The sequence below is a fragment of the Aedes albopictus genome, chromosome 3 (assembly GCF_035046485.1).
Source record: "Aedes albopictus strain Foshan chromosome 3, AalbF5, whole genome shotgun sequence".
Taxonomy (NCBI): domain Eukaryota; kingdom Metazoa; phylum Arthropoda; class Insecta; order Diptera; family Culicidae; genus Aedes; species Aedes albopictus.
Window position 1 is genome coordinate 5264856 of NC_085138.1, and position 20607 is coordinate 5285462.

Sequence of the window (20607 nt, forward strand, 5' to 3'; positions counted from 1 at the left end):
ACCCTCTAAGCAGAATACCCTCTTCGAATGAGTGTAATCAGTTTCGTACCTTTTAATTCCGCCCTATGTTGCTTATCCTTTGACAGATACGCGTATTTCGACTACCACTTGTAATCTTCCTCAGTGTCAGTTATCCGTGGATACCAACAATGTAATAAACTCTGAGTACCATTCGAAGTTTTTCCCTGTTAAAAAAAATCACTGAGGATTCCCGATTTTCCAGGTTTTCCAGGTAGTAGACACTCTGCAAGAGCTTCTCAAACAGTTCCTGCAAAAGTTCCTCCAGGAGCTTCTCAAATAGGTTCCTCGGCATTTTGTGGAGTTTTTTTTTAATGAATTTCTCCAGATGCTGCAGTTTCTCTAAGGCTCTATCCTCTAGAGGTTTTTCAGACATTTCTAAAAGATTTCCTGATAAAGTTAATCGTCAATCCTTTCAGATGTGCAAACATTGCATAATAAATTTATTCTATTCTTCGATGAATGCATCAGAAAGTTTCTCTAGAAACTTTTCCTTTAGAATTTTGTTCAGAAGATAAATAAAAAGTTTTTTTTACAAATTACTCCAAGAATTCCCACAGAAGAAGAATTCCGTAAGGATTCTCTTCAGAGCAGGTAGCTTACAAGAATCCCTTCAGAAGGTCCTGCAGGAAATCCTCAGGGAGATGCTTTAACAATTTATCAAGGAAGTCCTTTACGAATTCATCGAGGAGCTTCTCTAGAATTTGTCCCAAGAATACCTCCAAAAGTTCACGAAGAAAATTTCCCACGACTAGCTTAACTTCTTCTAAGATTATTGAATTAAGAAATTTCTCCAGAAGTCCTTTCAGCAATTCCTGCAGGACAAGATTTTCAATGAGAAACAACTGGTGCAACTAATACATATGAAGAATTCCTGAAGGATTTCTCTAAAGCAACTGCCTATAAAGATAATAGCAAAACTGCAAGAAGAACACATGAAGGAACTTCTGGAGAAACTTTGCAGGAGAGCTTTTATCAATTGCTGAAGGAAACCCTTGAGGAAACTTAAGGAAACTTTCAGAGGAATACCTGAAAGAACTTCTCGATATTGTTTAACGAATTTTTAGAAATATTTGATAGTCTTATGAAGAAACTAGACATCCCCCCTAGGAGAAACAAATAAAGCATCATACAGTCCCCTTAAAATGGATAAATAATGCATATTAAAAACTAAAAAGACATGAAATTTCGAATATAAATGAATCGCGTACTCCGATGTAATAAGTATCTTCCTTTTTTATTCTACGTTATACATCATAAATCTCAATCTCTTTCTCTGCTTATTGATTACAAAACACTCTCTGAAGATCTGCTGTTTCATTTTGAATAAAACCGATTTCATTTGTGGATTGGATGCAACCCGTTCAAAAGAATGATTATCTTTGTAAGAAATCGCCTTCTCTTGGCCCGTAAATGAAGAGCATAAAATATTAAACTCCGAAAAATAAAAAAGTATGGACATCAGACCGGTTGCATCTGGTTACTGTTGTTTTTCATTCGAAAACAAAAATGATAAGGAGTTGTGAAAATGATCACTTAAACTATTTCTCTGCTATAAAATTGGTTTAACTTGCTTAAACGAATTACAGAAATAATAAATTTATATATCCACTCGGGGCCGATACTGGAGTCTTAGTGGTGGGTCTTTGAAACGCCACCTCGTCACGTAGACGAATTTCAGCGTGTGATCTTTGCCCAGCAGTTCATCATTGCACAATATATCGATCTGGAATTGTTCAGCCAAGATAAAAATGACAATATACTTTTAAATGTTCAAAACGTTCATTCAAATTAATTTGGTGCATGCATAAAATCCAATTGGCAAACACAAATTCTCCCAAAATTCACTCTTAACTCACTTTTGACTTATTCTTGACACACTCTCGATTCACTCTCGTCTCACTTCAAACGGAAATCTGCAATTTGGGATAATGCCGATTGGCATAACACTAAGTTGACATACAGCCGTATTTTGAACTCTGATTTACTCACTCACGACTCAAGACGCACATTTGATTCATACAACATCAAATCCCCTTTTAAAATCAAAAAAATTAAAAAAATAAGAAATCAAAAAATCAAATCTACTCACATCTTTGTATCGTTCGATACCGTTGAGCACCTTCTTGGCTAGGAATTTCTTCAAATGCGTGATAGTTGCCTGGGAGCTGCAGCGGATGAAGCGCCGCTTCAGGTGCCGCAGGTTGTTGCTAATGCAGTCAAGGCACACGTTAACCTGCTCGTCCTGCCGGTGGTAGTCCGCCTCCTGGTGGGCCTGTTCGTTTGCCTTGTCGTCGCTGTCCTGCTGCTGCTGGGGCATGTCCTTCGGGCAGGGCAGGTTGCGGGACTTGTAGAACTCACGCTCCCTCCGCATTTCATCTGCAGGGACAAAGGAAGTCGGTTACGTATCATGGTTTGGAGGTGAAGTATGATAATAAGATCTAAAGTTAATCTAAAGTATTTGCGCTTGGGCCATGACTTGAGTTCAGTTAGGGAAGTGGAACCATCTCGGCAGGGGTCCTATTTTGATCACTTTTCTGCTATAACTCGACCAATTCTGAACCAAGACACAGTTTTTGGAATGCAATGAGATACGTATAGTATCTAGCCGTGTACAAAATTTTAAGTCAATTGGTTTGGAATTGACTGAGTTATAGCGACGAGTGCCCAAAATACCGGCCGCTGCCCAAGTGGTTCGCTACCCTATTATTTATACGTTCCATTCGAAACGTTTTTAAATGATTTTGTCGCCATCTCAGTACAGCTGTTGTATATACCGTCAAACGGGGTGACTTGCAACACTTGATGTCTTCTGTCTATGTTTATCAACAAAACATAAAAATCGGACGTTTACATACCAAAACTCAGTTGAACTATAAAGTGCACATACTATCTGAGTAGTAGCCACGATTTTTACTTTTATGAAAATAGTTCCAACAAAATATTCATAAATTTAACATTAGTCTGAAAGAGTAACAAAAATGTGAGCCTCGAATCGTTACCTGCAAAAGAATGAAAACAAAATTTCCCAAAAATAATATTCTATATGCGGATTCTATACATAATGAGCTAAATGAATTTCCATTTTACTTTATAAAAATATTACAATATCTTTGTTATATTCATATGTTTTGAAATGTTGTACCTAGACGGGGTGACTTGCAACACTTATTTTCTTAACAATTCAAAGTCCAGAAAAACGAAATATTGTTGTTTAACTAATAATTCACCAGCAAAAGTCTGGAGGATCATTATATGAACTGAAAAATACATTAAAACTTATGTTAAATTAACAATTAGTAACTTAGTGTTTTTGAGCCCAATATTTCCATATAAAAATTCACAATTCAATTTCCTACGTAAAAACATATGTTAAAATAAGTATGTCAGCCCAAACGATATCACAATAGTAGCAAGAATACTTATCAAATATGCTTGAAACTAAAAAAATATATCTGCGTGTTTGAAAAGGGATTTACATTGGGTGTTGCAAGTCACCCCGCGCGACGTCTTGTATCAAAAACGACCTTATTTGGCTTTTTCAACATGAAAAAATAAATCAATCTATAACTTGTTCACTCTATTTCATAGAGGGGCCGGTTATTAAAACTACTACAAATAGTTTGAGTTTTAAAATTGAGTTTAATCAACATTTTTTGTTAGTTGAAGCTGAAAAGTGTTGCAAGTCACCCCGTTTGACGGTACACTTATGTGGTCTATGTTGTCAATGTTGTTGTCGATTTTGTGCTGAGTTAGAGAAAGCTTGGCTCCCTCGGTGGTCTTAGAGGGATAGGAATTCCCTCAGGAATACCTTCTGGGATTTCTCAGGCATTATTTCTGGGAGTCTTCAGGAAATTCCGTTGTCGGTTCCTCCAGCAATTTCTTCCAGAATGCCTAAACGAGCTCTTTATGAGATTCTTTACGAGGCTTATTTAGGATTTCTTTAGAAGTTCCCTCTGGGATTCTTCCGTTCCTACCAGAATTACTCCAGGAATTCCTTCTGAAATGCCCCCTTAATTCTTCCTGGAATGCATCCAGGAATGCCACCCTTCCTCGTGAAGGAACTCTAGGAAAAGTTATAGAATTTCTGACGAAAACCCAGAAAGAGATCCTCAATGAATCTCAGAAAAAGGTAGAAGTCTCAACTTCTAGAAGAATTCTCATGATCAATTTCACAAAAAATGGGGAATTATAGAAGGAACTCTGGGAGTTTTCAGAGTTCCTTATGAGATTTCTTAAGGAGTTCCTTCTAATATTATTCAAGGAGTTCTTTCTAGGATTCCTCCATTTCAGAATTGCACCATCTGAGATTTCTCCAGGAGCTCTTACTGGGATTTCTCCAGATGTTTCTTTTAGGATCCCAGAAGGAACTCCTCATGGAATCTTTGGGGAAACTTCTAGAAGAATCTCAGAAAGAACTTGTGGATGATTCTCGGAAGGAATTCCTGCAGGAACCTCTGAAATAATTCCAGGCGAATTCACGGAGTTGCTTGCAGCCTTCCGCAAGATATTTTTAAGAAAATCGTAAACAGGAAAAAAATAGGAGAATTTCATAGAAGACTCTTGGTGTAATCCCAGACGGATTCCCTTCAGAAATCTGAAAAGGTTTTCTTTATCTGCAAAAAATCACAGAAAGAACCTTTGAAGGAATCCTCAGAAGAGGAGACCCAATGGAACTCCTGAATGAATCTTGAAAAAAAAAGTCTAGAGAAAACACGAAAGAAATTCCTGAAGGAATCTCCGAAAGTATTCCTGGAGGTATCCCAGAATAAATTCCTTGATGAATCCATAGAGTAGTTCCTGGAAGAATCCCTGATGGGATCTCTTCAGAAATCTCAGAAGAAACACCTGAAAGAACCACAGAAAGAATCTCTGGAGGAATTCTGAATAAACTCCTGGAAGAATCCTAGAAAGAGCTCCCTGGGTAATACCAGGAGGTACTCCTAAAGCAATCTCAGGAACATTTTCTTGGAGAATCTCACAAAGAACTTACGGAGGAATCCCCGACGAATTCCTGGTCCGGGGTTCCTCGTTGATTTGTTCAGCATTCCTCCAGAAGTTCCCACCAGCCCACTGGAAGTAAGCCCATACCACAAGCGAAACATCTTCCCCCGGATCTGATAAGTCAGGTTTACCCAGAAACCCACCCAACCTTACACCCAACGGTAATCTGCCCATCTGCCCCTATTCGCATAACAGTTCAATGTTTGGTGGGTTTGCAATTCAGATGGGACTGTTGTGCGAATGGGGACAGTTATGAGTTTACACATTCACTACTTACGCACGAACCATGCATTTCAAATTCAATTGCACTACCCGAGGACGTCAACGAAAGTCCGAACCTGAGCAAGTGAAATTAATTAGTTGTAAGTTATTATTATTAATGTTGTAAGTCCAAATTAATCGTTTACTTACAACAGGGCCACGAAACGTCAAAGACATCAAAAAATTGCCATAGCAACCGCCGTATGCATATAGGAAATCCTGGAAGCTGTTTCTGGAAGAAATTTAGAAGAATTTCTCAGAATGAGTTCCAAGAGGAATCCACGAAGGAGTTCCTGAAGAAATTCCAGAAGCAATTCCTGGCAGAAGCGTAGAAAATAATCTCAGAGGAATTCCTGATGGAGCTTCCGAAAGAATCCTGGAAGTAGTTCCTAGATAAATCCCGGAAGAGGTTCTTGGAGGAATTCCGGAAGAAGCTCCCGGTGAAATTACCGAGGAAATCCGGGAAGGAGATCTTCAAGCAAACCCAGAAGCTCTCGAAAGATTGACTGGAAGGGTGATTTGGTCATCGTGGAAGTTCACAGCGAAGACATATCTGCAACTGGAAGGACTTTGGGATGCAGTGAAACCGAAAAAGAAGGCTGACAGGGCATTCTATGTAGGCTGTGTAAGAAAAGAAGGATCTTCGTGCGAAGCTGAAAATCATGCTGGATCCATCGATATACGTTCACATCGAGGATGTGAATTGGCCAGATCAGCTTGGGATCGTTTGGAGCAAGCATTCGAGGACAAAGGATTGGCCAGGCAAGTAGGACTACTACAAAAAATTGCTTCGTTTGACCCTGGAAAGCTGCACTAACATGGCAGAGGTGGTGGCTACTTCCAACCAGCTCGTTGGATTTCAAGATTCCGTCGCTGTGTATTGGAATGCTGCTACTTGCCGGTCTACCGAAGCAGTAACTTGCAAAACTTTTTGTCAATAAGCAAAATTGTTTAGAAGGGTTATTCGGTGAACTTCACGAACCAAAGATGCAAGGTGCTGAATACCGAAGGCAAGCTTGGGGCGACTGGCAGCCATGTAAACAATCAATTCAAGCTGAACAGGCCGTGCCGTGAACAGAAAACAGCATTGGCCTGTACATCCATTCTAAGCATGGAGCTGTGGCACAAACGAGTGGGTCACTTAAGCGGAGAAAACATTAGGAAGCTCACAAACGGTTTAGCTGATGAAATCCGGATCAACGAGAGTGGAAAGGAGCCAACTCTGTCGCACGTTCGTATTTTCCGAACGAAAACTATGGTCCATGTTCCAAAACAGAAGCGACGCAAGTGGGATCCAAAATCGTTCGTGCGCATCTCGACTGGCTTTGACCTGAAGATGGTCCCTTTTATCTATTAGAAGCCCTCTATTCTAGACGAGGCAGCTGCTAAATCTAGCGGATCGGGATCGATACAGTGGGACAAGCATTTCTCGCTGATTCGATTTCATGGAATTTCATGAGGATGCCAGGCGTGTTCCAAGGGGTTTCAGGGAGTTTCAGATTGTCTCAAAGTATTTAGAGGGGTTTCAAAAGCTCTCAGGAGAACTCCATAAGTTTTAAAGGAGTTTCAGTCAGTAGTGTTTTAGGGGTCGTCAAAAGGTTTCAGGGAAATTCCAGGGGATATATCTCTAATATCACCTGAAACCCTTTAGCACTTTCAAATGCCTGGAAATTTCCTTGAAAGCCCTCTTAAATCACTCTGAATCCCCAAACCCCTGAAAGGCCTAGTTGAAACTCCTCTGAAAAATTCCTGAAGCTCCCCTGTAGCTTCTACCAAGAACCCCAGAGAAGCCCTCATATTCAAAATTACGACTACCGTAGTGAACCGTTCTACAATTAGCGAGAGTCAATCAACATTAGGATAAGCTTGCTTGAAGATGCATTCAACATTGGAGGGGCCCAGAATCCAAGGGGTGTAAGTGACCTGTGAGCTGAACATATCAAATTTTTTTTCAGATTTCAAGCTTTCAGGAACTTTTTTAAGATTATTTTTACGATGATCAGAAAAACTACAATAAATCGTAGAAAACCGGGTCAATTTTGAAACTTCTTACATTTTGTATGGGATGAAAAATTGGTTAAAAACTTTAAACCTAATTTACTCGAAAGTGGGTTTTTGTCACTTACACCCCGTTGCTTCTAACCCCCTCATTTGGGCTCCCAGCTGGAAAAATGGACACTGACCAGAGAGATTCGTTGGAGCAACTCGAAGCATAGCTATGTAGATAGTAAATCATTGGAAAATCTGCCCAGTTGTCCATGAATCATTTTGAACACTCCAATGAACTCCGAGATGGAAGACAGGACAATCGAGTAAGCGTCACTATCAGGACATCAAGAACTAAAACAACTACTAAAACATGGCTCGTGATGAAACTACTATCGAAACCCACCTGGAATCGGTCTACTCCGTGGTCGAACACGCGAAGGCGTTGGACGAGATCGTCGTTTTAGGGGATTTAAATACGTCCGGAGTAACCTGGGAAGCATCCGACAACGGCTTTCTTCACCTAGATCCCGACCATTCAAGTTTGCATGCCGCTGCCTCTCGACTTCTTGATGGTTACAGCACGGTAACTCTCAGACAAATCAACTTCATTACCAACGAGAACTTCCGAAGTCTTGATCTCCGCTTATAGCTACTGCTCCATCGCCATTTGTAAAGGAGGTTAATCATCATCCTCCGTTGATGCTTAATTTCATTGCCCACCAGTCCTGCGATACTGAAATAGTTGCTCCGGTATCCTACGATTTCCAAAAAGCCGACCACCGAAGTATTTTGGAATATCTTGAATCTATTCAATGGAATGATATTCTCGATGTACATGATGTAGATCAAGCTACGCAAACTCTCTCTCATATTCTGGGAAATGTGATCGAGAGACATGTTCCTAAGAAGGTGCATGTCCCTAACGGTCTAATTTGGCAAACCTGTGAGCTCTGTACTCTGAAATCCGATAGGAGAGCTGCTTTGAGGCACTACTCTAAGTACCGTATGTGGTATCGAGCTAGATCGAGTTAGCCATGATTTATGTTTGAATTGGACTAGTTAGTCAGAGTCAGGTGTGTGAGACAAGCAGTCGAATATACGTGTCGTGCGTGCAAGTTGAATTGTGTAAACTAATCCCAAAATCCCGTCAACCGATTCTACTATCCGAAATTCCAGATTTCACATTGGCGACAAGGAAAAATGTGAGTAATAGTAGCTAGAAAAGTACAGAAAGTTCGGAGAATGCAATAATAAACCATCCATCCCACGCACCATTCCAAATTTTCTTTTCTGTTCAAGCTGGTTTGTCACGTGCTTGGCAATGAAATAAATAAGAAGAACAAATTCAAACTTATATGCGGTTTCCGTGGTAACCGATGTTTTAGTTCATTGAAGGCAATCATCATTGTTGATGATGATTGCAACCAAAACATTGAATGAAAATGAACTCGTGTTGATTATGTCATACATGAAAGCTTGGTTATGTGATATGAAGGGTCATCCGGGAGAACTTGTAAACAAACCACAATCCGAACCGTTTTTTTTCTCTTTCTGATTTGCATTTCGGTGTGAAGTTTTTAGTGCTTAATGTTCTGTACGTTGTTGGTAAAAAAGTGCATGTGCAATGGAGTATCATTGGAGGAAGGAAACGAGTGAGACCCGTGTGTTGAATAAAAAGTACCGTGCTGTGGTGCGTGCGGTTTTGAGTGAAAAATAAAGGTGATCAATATTTTGGTTTGATGATGTTTTTAAGGATCCTTATTCGTTTTTCCAAAAGTAAGTCTTGTGTGTATATTTGGAATAAAAATAAAGTGTTATGACTGAAACGTTGTGTTTTGATAAAAACTCAGACAGCTGTACAGCTGGGGACAGTAGCGGTCTGTTCTGCCCGTTCTGCCACAGTTTTGTTTACCGTTATGCAATGAAGTGTTCATTTTGCTATACACTGTTCGAAATTCGAAAGTAGAAAACAACAAATTTGGGGAGATATTAAATATTTTTGGAACACCGATTCAATAGCAAAGTCATATAAATGACTGTAACGAAACATACATTTTTTTTGTATTTTTGAAAATGTGCATAATGTTAATACAGAAATAAAGCGGATTTCGTTAAAACTGAGGAAGGCGGGTTTCGTCACGGTCATATGAAGGCGGTTTTCGTCACTGATAAATGAAGGCGGATTTCGTCAAAATAGAGTGAAGGCGGTTTTCGTCACAGCTAAATAAAGTCGGTTCTCGTCAAACATTTGAAAAGGCGGTGTTCGTCAAAATTTGGCAATGACAGTTTTCGTCAAAACTAAATGAAGGCGGTTTTCGTCACGGCTAAATGAAGGCGGATTTCGTCCAAACTGAGGAAGGCGGTTTTCGTCACAGCCGAATGAAGGCGGTTTTCGCCAAACTATAGAAAAGGCGGTTTTCGTCACTGATAAATGAAGGCGGATTTCGTCCAAATAGAGTGAAGACGGTGTTCGTCACAGCTGAATAAAGTTGGTTCTCGTCAAACTTTTGAAAAGGCGGTTTTCGTCATACCTAAATGAAGGCGGATTTCGTCATAAATTTGGAAATGACTGATCGTCACAACTGAACAAAACCGGGTTTGGTTGAAATTTAGAAATGAGGGTTTTGTCAGAAAACAGTCTTCGGTTCAGATAAATGAAGACAGATTTGGTTCAGAGTGAAGGCGGGTTTCGTCACAAATAAAGGCGGTTCTCGTCTTAACTGATTGAAGGCGGTTTTCGCCAAATGATTGAAACACAATTTTGATTGAACAAAATAGTTTTATTATAATATTTAATAGAAATGGAATGGTGCGTCGGAGTTGTTGTAATCTCTCTAGTCTAGTTATTTGGAGATTCACACAAAGAAATATGACGGTTTTTTTTTGTTTTTCTTCGGTTTTAAACAAAATTATATGGTTACAATAGGAGCAGCATGGATACTCGCATCAGGCCGTTCCAAACGTCTTTGGAGTCTTTGCAGCTACCGTTGGCATGGGCCAAATGGAAACGCGATCTCGAATGTTATTTTGAGTCAGAAAAGATAGAAGGACAGTACGAACGACGCTCAAAACTGCTCTATCTGGGCGGCTCTGATTTGCGAGACATTTATGACAATCTACCCGATGTCAAAACGGTGTCAATGGTTCTGGTAAACCCTCCGTATTACGATGCGGCAATCGCGAAACTGGATGCGCATTTTGAGCCGTATCGCAGGAAGACCTATGAACGCCACCTATTCCGTCAAATCTCCCAAAAGTCGTCCGAACGTTTCGCCGATTTCGTATTGCGTCTGAGAACCCAGGTCAAAAGGTGTGAGTACGACAAACCAGAAGAGATGATTCTGGACCAGATAGTGGAGAAGTGCCACTCTGACAAACTTCGTCAGAAAATGATAAAACGCGATTTTATGTTGAGTGAAGTTGAAAGCCTGGGAACAAGTTTGGAGGAAAGTGAGCGAAAGATGAAGGAGTTTGGAAAAACCTCTTCGTCAAGTGACCCAATCAGTAAGGTGTCTAGGTGGAAACCGGAGTATTAGGCGTGACGCTACGGGTACAAATTATTAAATAAAGGTATAAAATAAATTCTGATATTTAAAGTTATTATAGGATCAGGACCTGGTACAGGAAGAGCACAGAAACCTTTTCAGTCGAAATTCCGATCGGTTCCAGTGTGTTACGCGTGTGGAAAACGTGGTCATGTCAGGGGTGCAGACTCTTGTCCCGCTAAGACAGCAGCGTGTCTTAAATGCAAGAGCATCGGTCATTTCGCCAAACAATGTTTGAAACGAGTCAACGACATCAACCGAAACCAGATTCCGACAAAGCGCATCAGAACAGTTCAGGACGATAATCCTGAAGGCAAAGACAACGAGTATATATTCTACGCCATGGGAGAGAATACTTTCATGTTCGAAGTAGGAGGAATCAAAATACCGATGGTGATAGATTCTGGAGCTGCAGCAAACATCGTCAGCCAGAAAACATGGGAAGATATGAAGCATTTAGATGTGACTGTATGGAACATGTCCACAGATGTTGACAGAAATTTCATGTGCTACGCTTCTGATGCGCCGATGTATATCTCCGGAAGTTTCATGGCGACAATCCGAGCTGGTGAGAGATTTTGCACCGCAAAATTTTACGTTGCAAAAAGTGGTCAGCAAAACTTGTTGGGCGATGAAACAGCGAAGACATTGCAGGTCTTGAAAGTTGGTTTCGATATTGGCAGAGTCTCACAATCCCCAAAAGCCGAATTCCCGAAATTCAAAGGTGTCACAGTGGAAATACCGATTGATGAGACGGTTCAACCTGTGCAACAAGCTTTTCGTCGAGCTCCGTATGCTCTTGAAGATAAAGTCAATGAAAAACTACAGATGTTACAACAACAAGGAATTATCGAGCGAGTAACTAAACCGTCACCATGGGTTTCACCGATGGTGCCAGTGTTGAAAACATCAGGTGACATTCGATTGTGCATCGACATGCGACGGGCAAATCAGGCTGTGCTGAGAGAAACACACCCTCTACCTCTGGTAGATGAAATCCTTGGATCAGTGACCGGCGCCAAATTCTTCTCCAAAGTCGACATCAAGGACGCTTACCACCAACTTGAAATATCCGAAAGGTTGTAACCTGCTCCACTAGCTTGATGACGGTGGCGGTAATCTTTGCTCGCGTGTACTGAGCCGCTATGGTGCTCTTAGCCTCGCCAATCAATGCAGGAGTTTTGGTTAAATCTTACCATGTTAAACCATCACACACCTACAACACAAACAACACAACATCATCATCATTAGATCGATCGTTATCAATAGTCGATTGATCGCGCCGCATGCCTCTTGTGTATGCTCCGCTGGGCGCAAGCTGCTTCAGTTAAATTGAAATTAAAACCCGACATCACCCAATCTATGCCACCATAAAAATCCAGCCACCGGTGTCAGAAACCCTAATAGCATCATCTCATTCTCTGATAAGATCTAATTATCTCCCGTTATCGATAAGGCCGAAAGGATTGAGTACCACTTGCTCAGGTATCACTCATTGGCTCCCACTTTTAACACTAATAAAATCGTTGCGAAGATCGGAGAGGGCCATCAGTTATCGGTTCAACATCAAGCAGACCGTATGTGCTCAAGTGAAAGTGGTAGTTGCTAGAGATTTTTGGGTCTGACCGATGTGAGTTGTGGTCAGTGATTGTGTGTTCCTTTCAATTCAATTGTATCATTGTTCACAGAATAATTGAAAATTAGGCATGGCTACGGCCAAATATACGATGCATCGACGGGAGTGAAGATAAGTTTTGAGATCGGTAAGAGAGTGGTGATTTAGCTAGATGAATTTTCAACATGATCCTAAATTAGTGCTGGTGATTAATTCTGACCTTCAATGCCTATATAGGCCTTTCTCACATCCAGCAAATTTCCATGGTAGTGCACTGTACCATGGGCAGAGTGGTGATGTCGTGGTGGTAGCAACGCTAATGGCGTGCCAAGCAGCGGGGTTGCCGACATGGAGCCGGTGGTCTTTTCCCCTCAACTGTCCGGACAGGCCTGGAAGTCGTGCTGCCGCCGTGGGATACACTGCCACACGCCCACTACACACCACAGAACAACCTTAGGATAAGTAGGATAAGATCTACAATAAATGTAAGTACACTATTTAATCATAACATTTTTTGTGAAGCTGAAATTTCTTTCTTTGTTTGGGATGGCTCGCTTAGTCAGCGTGTGGTTCCGCTTTTAACGAACCAGATTTCCTATACGGGTCAAGTGTTTGGGTCGGGGGACCAATGCCTATTGGAAACCTTCTATTTTACTGTATTTTGTCTCCGAGTCTCATGCGCCCTCTGCGGAGCGGTGACAAGGTCTCGCCCTATAACTACTTTTATCACAAAGAATGGCTTGTTCAGGTAAATTGAAAATAAAAGAAATGACGTTGTATTATTATAATAAACACAAAATTAATTTGTCATTGTAATCCATTTTCCTTAGATATAAAAGACTAATGTTTGGTATCAGTTGCACACCAGAAATCTTTCAAAAGACAATGGAATCGATTCTAGCAGGGTTGGAAGGTGTTATAGTCTATCTAGACGATATAGTAGTGTTCGGCTCCACACAAGAAGAGCATGATAAACGTCTTCAGGCACTTTTGAAGCGCTTACAAGAGTATAACGTCCTCTTAAATAAGGAAAAATGCATATTTGGAGCGGTAGAAATTGAATTTCTCGGGCACGTGTTGAGTGAAAAGGGCGTTAGCCCTACGGAGAGCCGAATTGAAGCGATTACGAAATTCAGAGAACCTAAGACAGTTGCAGAGCTCCGCAGTTTCCTAGGTTTAATAACGTATGTCGGGCGTTTAATTCCAAATCTGGCTGCAAAAACAGCACCTTTAAGAATGCTTCTTCGAACGGGTGTAGCGTTTTCTTGGAAAGAGGAACATCGTAATGCGTTTGATACGATAAAGCAGGCAGTCAGTGATATTAGGATTTTAGGATTTTTTGATCGTCAAGACCATACAAAATTGATTGTTGATGCAAGCCCAGAAGGTCTAGGAGCAGTATTACTACAGGAGAATGAGGATGGCCAAAACCGGATAATTTCGTTTGCCAGTAAAGCTCTTACTGACTTAGAACGTAAATATTTTCAAACCGAGCGTGAAGCACTAGCTATCGTATGGGGAGTTGAAAAATTCAGTCTATACTTACTCGGCACTAAGTTTACTCTCATTACTGATTGTAAAGCATTGAAGTATTTGTTCAGTCCTCGATCTCGTCCGTGTCCACGAATTGAGCGCTGGGTACTTCGTATCCAGTCGTACAACTACGAGATTAAATACGAACCTGGTGCAACAAATTTGGCAGACGCTTTGTCCAGATTGTCAATCAATGGTCAGAAACCGTTTGATAAGGCAGCTGAGATTTACATTAATCATCTGGTGGATAACTCAGTTCCGGAAGCTGTTACTCTGACGCAAGTGGCTGAAGCAACAAAAACCGACGAAACTTTACAGAGTCTGCTAAAGGCTTTACAGACTGGATTATGGACCGAAGACGTACAAGTATTCAAATGTTTCAAAGCAGAAATACATTCAGCCAAAGATGTTTTGTTGAGAGGAGACAGGCTTATAATTCCACTAGCACTTCGCCCACAGACGCTGAAATGTGCACATGACGGACATCCTGGAATGAGTGTAATGAAGCGGCGCTTGCGACAAAAAGTTTGGTGGCCAAAAATAGACGATTCGGTTGAAAAATTTGTCAAACACTGTGAGTCGTGCACACTTGTATCAGCGGTTGGACCTCCAGAACCGATGCTTCGTACTAGAATGCCTGAAAAACCTTGGTATGAGGTGGCCATAGATTTCCTGGGTCCTATGCCATCCGGACATTCTCTACTTGTGCTGATAGACTATTTCAGCAGATTCACGGAAGTGGTCGTAATGAAACAAACATCGACAGATTTGACAATTCAAGCCTTATTCGAAACGTTCAGTCGTTTCGGAGTTCCAGAAACATTGCGAACGGACAATGGACCGCAATTTATCAGTGAAGCATTTAAGACTTTTTGTCGCGAATTCGGTATTGAGCATCAGAAGACCACACCTTACTGGCCACAAGCGAATGGAGAAGTGGAAAGAATGAACAACACAATTCTTAAGCGTTTGAGGATCAGTCAGGTGGAGAACTCTACAAACTGGAAGTGGGACCTGCGCAGTTTTCTACTCATGTATAATTCCACTCCACATTCCACAACAGGCGAAGCTCCGTCAGCTCTGATGTTCGGTCGAGTACTTCGGGACAAAATACCGAGCATTCACAACAGGAACAGACCGTGGATTGAACAAGCTAAAGATCGAGATTGGGAGCGGAAAGTTTCAGCAGCGGAATTATCAGACCGTGACAGGAACGCTAAACATAATCAACTTGGAGAAGGTGATATTGTTGTGGCCAAACGGATAACGAAGGAGAACAAACTATCTACGAACTTCAGCGGTGAAAGGTTCCGTATTGTTGGTAGACAGGGATCAGAGGCAGAGATCCAATCGTTGGACACTGGCAAGACATACCGCAGAAGTGTAACCCATCTAAAACCTGTATGCGCGCCAGCCACGGAATCCATCCCGCCGACATCAATGGATATCCCATCTTTGACATTGGATCTGGATAACGAACGGAAGGAATCAACGTTCGTGGAAAACCAAGCTGAGGAACTGTCCAACATTCGTTGTAGTAGCCGAGCATCGAAACGTCCCGAATATCTGAGAAACTATGTAAATATGTTATTGGACTAAAACTATTTGTAAGGGAGGAGTGTGGTATCGAGCTAGATCGAGTTAGCCATGATTTATGTTTGAATTGGACTAGTTAGTCAGAGTCAGGTGTGTGAGACAAGCAGTCGAATATACGTGTCGTGCGTGCAAGTTGAATTGTGTAAACTAATCCCAAAATCCCGTCAACCGATTCTACTATCCGAAATTCCAGATTTCACACCGTACTTTTCAGCACGTGAATATTACTTGAGGGTCAACGTGGCTTATAAGATAACCAGTCGACGTTGCTACAGCCACTATAAACAACGAATTCAACGCAGTCTCCAATCGAAACCAAAGTCTTTTTGGAGGTACGTGAACAAGCAGAGAAAGGAGTCTGGACTACCTTCAACGATGATTTTGAATGGAAAAACCGCTTCGGAACCTCAACAGATTTTCCAATTCTTCGCTCAGAAGTTTGCTAGTACGTTTTGCGATGAGACGATTCCTGAAACCCTCGTTAATCAGTCCATTAACAACGTTCCGCTGGTTAACGATTCCTGGGCTACGCTCGTCGTTGAGGACGAAATGATTTCCAGCGCCGCTTCACGATTAAAATCTTCAAGGAACCCTGGCCCAGATGGTATTCCATCAACTTTCCTGAAGATGAATATTGAAACTCAGCTCGTTCCTATTCACCAGGTGTTCAACTTATCTCTGTCAGTTGGATTTATTTTTTTTTTGTTTATTTTTGTTCGTGAATTTTAACTTATGCTAATTCTTCACACACTGTCAGTTGGAGTGTTCCCGTCCATTTGGAAAAAATGCCACCATGTTTCCCGTATACATAGGGGCAACGGAACAAAAAAGCCAGACGAAGACGCTGAACGCTCCTAACCAGGTAAACTTAAGTCCAGGTAAACAGGCTAAAGCAGGAGTCTGCAGTTAAATCGGGAATGCAAAGGTCCCAGATAGGAAAACAGAGGGAAACCGTAAGTGTGGGCATGAAGCAAAAAGCAAAAATTTGAAAGCTAAAAATTATACAGGCAAACCTACAGCATGCAAGAGGGCATCACGCGTACTTTTGTAACGGTTTACCAAAAAGACCTCGACCTGGGCGTTAGTAAAGGAACCATGGGTCAGCAGTCATAGGGTTCTGGGCCTTACAACACCAATATGTAAGTTTACTCTATGATTTTAAACCTTTGGTACAACTTGGGATCTTAAACCCAAGTATATCAAATGGATCTACACAACTGTTGTTCGGCCAATAATGGCCTATGAATGTCTTGTGTGGTGGCAAAAGGGGGAAATGAGAACGATCCAATCAAAGTTAGGCCATCTGCAAAGGATGTGCTTAAGGCTTTTTACGGCATCATCAGCATCGGCAGCCATGTTGGATATGAGCCTCAAAATTTCAAAGTGATAATTCTCTGCCACCAAAGCGAATATTCGTATGAAAAAGTATCATCCTATATGCTCACTCGCAGTGATTGCGATGATACTTTTTCTGCTGCGTTGCTGCAGAATTGACAGTTTTTTATCACTTCAAAAATGCGAGGCAAACAATCATTGAAAAGCAAAAAGTCAATGCTTCGTTTGAAAACTTAGTGATGCAGTAAGACACCTTAATGGCGATGTCTGGAGCGTTTTCTTCAATTCCCACGGCAGCGCTCGAGGTTCTCTTTGACGTTGCTCCACTACACATTCATCTCAAACAAGAAGCACTTTCTTGCACTTACCGCGTATGGGTATTCGATCTACTAGAGGAAACTCCTGTGAACCGCACATCAACACACACCTCGTTGTTTTCACTTTTGGTGAATTGGGACAAAATTGTTCTTGCTCCAAGGGATCTTACAATTGCTTGTAATTTTCCATATAGGACATTTTCTACGAAATTCCCTTCCCGGGAAGAGTGGACATCGTCATCCTTATTTCCTTCCTTTTCCCTCAGGTAGATGATGAAATAGGCTATTATTTTGCCGATGGCACAAATGTCCCAAATGGAGGATAAAGTGCCTCTGGAGCCGTCCTTCTGATACCTAATACCTGATAAGGGCATCAGGCGTAATTTTGTTATGGTTTGCCAAAAAAGACCTCGACCTGGACGTTAGTAAAGGAACCATGGATTAGCAATCTTAGAGTTCTGGGGCTTAAACACCAATATGATGATAGCAATCAGTCTTGAGTCAAGTACGAGACACTCAATCTACGAAGCGTTGATAGGAATCATCGTTATCGTCCCAATTTTAAATTCTTGTAATGAAAATAAATTGACTGCGTTCTAACTGAAGAAATTTAAGCAGTAAATACCATCAGGGTACCAGATTCCGCTCATCTAAGACCAGTTTCGCAGAAAAACATCAGCTGTTGAATGACTGTTAAGTCAATTTGTTATGTTTTTCCATTTTATGTTAGTTAAATCTAAGTACAATCAGATACAAATCAAGACTTATGTAGAACTTTTCATAAAAGTATGATTTTGTTACATTTGGTGTGAGACCAAAGTGGTCCTAATTCCGCTCACGAACAAATTTATACCATCTTTTAAATAGACTTTTGCGGAAAAGTGCATTATTTTTTCAACTCTATGTTTTTACAATTATTTTTTTCTGTTCCGTAGGAGTGGGGAGCGGGACATTTGGCATAAAGTCATTTGGCATAAGGTCGTTTGGCATAAGGTCATTTGGCATAAAGACATTTGGCATAACGGTCATTTGGCATAACGACCATTTGGCATAATCGAAATGCACCCTTCTTTATTATGCCAAGTGTCCATTATGCCAAATGACCGTTATGCCAAATGTCTTTATGCCAAGTGACCTTATGCCAAACGGCGTTATGCCAAATGACTTTATGCTAAATGACCCAGACCCGTAGGAGTGTATAATAAGGGTTAAACACACTGTGTACTAAAATCGGCAGATTTTACGATTTTGACGTATTTTTTTGCGTGAGCGGTTATTGGAACACATGAAATTACCTACAGCTTTTTTGGGCCCAATAGCCGCTCAAAAAATTTCATTGTTTTGTTTTTAAAATTTATGTTATCCGATAAATATTGCATAAAATGGCTTTGCTCTCGTCTAATTTATATTGTTCAAGAATATCAGCGCCGAAAAAAGTGTATTTATGCGTGTAAACTTGATTTTTGCAACAGTGAGCGGCTATTGGGTCATGAGCGGCTACTGGTACACTGACGGTACAGTTTCAAGACCATGCTGAGGGTTGCGGAATCGATTCCCGGTCGGTCCAGGAATTTATCGTAATGAAAATTTACTTGACATGGAGAATCTTCAAGCCACACGATATACTCATTACATTAGTTGGGGAACTATGTTAAAAACTTTGAAAGTTCTCTGCATAATAGAACACTAAGCTGAGGAGGTTGAGGCGGGCCCAATGGTCCACTGCACGAATTTGTGCTGGCCTGCTTACTCTCACAGAAAATTCGACGTTTGAGCGGTGCCGACACCGCTCAAACGTCAAATTTCGTGCGGGAGTAAGCAGGCCAGCATAAATTCGTGCAGTGGACCATTGGGACATTACGTCCAAAGAGAAGAGAAAACATTTTGATGATGATTGTCTTCATTTTACACGAAAAAGCTACTTTCATTATGTAGAAACCAATCAAAGCCATCATAGGAAAAAAAACGCACTATGTTGACGTTCTGGACAAAACTGTCAAAATGTCCCATGCAGTGGTTGATAGTTGCCCAATCGAGAACAAAAGCGACGAGGACACGTTCGACGACATTCGGCACACGCAATGTGCAACGGTTCGCAACATCTCCCGGAGGGTAGTTGCCTTCCACCAGAATGAGCCGTATTATCTGGCTCACGTCAAAAGGTGAGTCCGAAAAGGGATTGATCAGAAGAGCAATTATGAACATCTGAACTGTCTTATTTCAGAGGAACCAAAAGAAATCAATTGCACCGGCTGGGGGAAAGGATCCTGCTCATTATGGTCTCTATCCTGCTGTACAATTTCATCTTCGGATGTTCTTCCGACGATGACTACGGAGAACCCTCCTGGCTAGCTTGCGCAATTGGCAAAATCTTGGGAATCGAAGATCGAATATACTACTGAGGTGCGTTCGTCCCTGTTCCGGACGGCATTCTACTCACCTTCCATCAGGTTCGGCACCAACTTGTAGACAATATCCTGCATTGTGCGGTCGAAGCTGATATACTGCAGCGGATGGGACTGATGGATGACATTTTGGCAGGTTGGACAAGTGTTATTTTCCTCCAAGTGTTTCACCAGGCAACTTTTGCAAACTAAAAAGATATCGATTGGAATGCATTTTATATCGCCATTAGCAATTAAGCAGGCATATTAAACATAAATTAAGGAGAATAACATCTTTTCACACAATATACTTACACGTATGAAGACATTCAGTGACAGTTGTTGCATCAATGAAGTAGCCTTTGCAAATTTCGCATGTTATGTGTTTGTTCAGCGTTTTCAGTTTAATCCGTCTCTCCATGGCCGCGCGCGATGCCAAGACGCAGCGAAATTCACAATTCCTAGCTTATAATTCTGTAAAATACACCTAATATTTAGCGAAATATTCCATACTTATTATGACTCGGTCACTTTTTCTACTTTCTGTGGTCGTCCGTCCCGTCGCCGTCGTCGGTCGGGAAGCTGATGATGATGCTTTCTTTTCCTCCCTCTTTCATCGCGTTTTCTTCTCTTTTCCCGCATCCGAATGACAGATAAGGTGCGGGGCACAGGACTGCAACATATTCAGCTCATGTTACACTCACACGTTCGCACAGTGGCTAAAATCTTGGCTAAAGTGGCTAAAATTTAGACTGAGGGAGAAAGTAACATGATCGATTTCTCTTCTTTAAATTGAAGTGATGCAAGTTTGATTGTATTTTTTGAAGCTTGGACGCAAGATTACATCACCAAAACGTGCAAAACAAGAGCTTGGGTTAGAGAAATCGATCATGTTACTTTCGCCCTTATTAAATTCAACCTAGATTCACCGGGCGTAAAGCTGATTGCCTTTCCCGTGGTATACCGCGAGCTCGACCGCGAATCGATAGAAGTGGAACTGACAGCAACGT

At 41.3% G+C, this 20607-nt stretch overlaps 3 protein-coding genes across 4 annotated transcripts; 2 read left to right on the forward strand and 1 right to left on the reverse strand.

Annotated features, from left to right (window-relative positions):
• Positions 1–1236: 1236 nt before the first annotated feature.
• Positions 1237–20172, reverse strand: LOC115254470 (polycomb group RING finger protein 3). Its single transcript, XM_029852024.2, has 4 exons — positions 19913–20172; positions 19654–19806; positions 2111–2397; positions 1237–1744 (listed from the first exon to the last, which is right to left on the reverse strand). The coding sequence occupies exons 1-4, from the start codon at positions 20016–20018 to the stop codon at positions 1619–1621; spliced, it is 672 nt and encodes a 223-aa protein (XP_029707884.1). The 5' UTR covers positions 20019–20172; the 3' UTR covers positions 1237–1618.
• Positions 9955–18903, forward strand: LOC109398612 (uncharacterized protein K02A2.6-like). Of its 2 annotated transcripts, XM_062859182.1 has the most exons (3): positions 9955–12447; positions 12506–12580; positions 12670–18903. In XM_062859182.1, the coding sequence occupies exon 3, from the start codon at positions 13276–13278 to the stop codon at positions 15562–15564; it is 2289 nt and encodes a 762-aa protein (XP_062715166.1). In that variant the 5' UTR covers positions 9955–12447; positions 12506–12580; positions 12670–13275; the 3' UTR covers positions 15565–18903. The 2 variants fall into 2 exon arrangements, with proteins under 2 accessions (XP_062715166.1, XP_062715165.1); XM_062859181.1 differs by having other exon boundaries at positions 12506–18903.
• LOC115254472 (uncharacterized) lies at positions 19068–19647 on the forward strand. Its single transcript, XM_029852025.2, has 2 exons — positions 19068–19375; positions 19438–19647. Exons 1-2 carry the CDS (start codon positions 19215–19217, stop codon positions 19613–19615), a joined length of 339 nt encoding a protein of 112 aa, XP_029707885.2. The 5' UTR covers positions 19068–19214; the 3' UTR covers positions 19616–19647.
• Positions 20173–20607: the final 435 nt, after the last annotated feature.

What these genes read in the sequence shown, in the direction of transcription:
- LOC109398612 (XM_062859181.1), top strand. Translation starts at nt 13,276, where the DNA reads ATGTTTGGTATCAGTTGCACACCAGAAATCTTTCAAAAGACAATGGAA.
- LOC115254472 (XM_029852025.2), top strand. Translation starts at nt 19,215, where the DNA reads ATGTCCCATGCAGTGGTTGATAGTTGCCCAATCGAGAACAAAAGCGAC. An exon ending in TATCTGGCTCACGTCAAAAG is followed by an intron (nt 19,376 to 19,437) that starts GTGAGTCCGAAA and finishes GTCTTATTTCAG; the next exon opens with AGGAACCAAAAGAAATCAAT.
- LOC115254470 (XM_029852024.2), bottom strand. Translation starts at nt 20,018, where the DNA reads ATGGAGAGACGGATTAAACTGAAAACGCTGAACAAACACATAACATGC. An exon ending in CACTGAATGTCTTCATACGT is followed by an intron (nt 19,807 to 19,912) that starts GTAAGTATATTG and finishes ATATCTTTTTAG; the next exon opens with TTTGCAAAAGTTGCCTGGTG. An exon ending in GTATCGAACGATACAAAGAT is followed by an intron (nt 1,745 to 2,110) that starts GTGAGTAGATTT and finishes GAACAATTCCAG; the next exon opens with ATCGATATATTGTGCAATGA.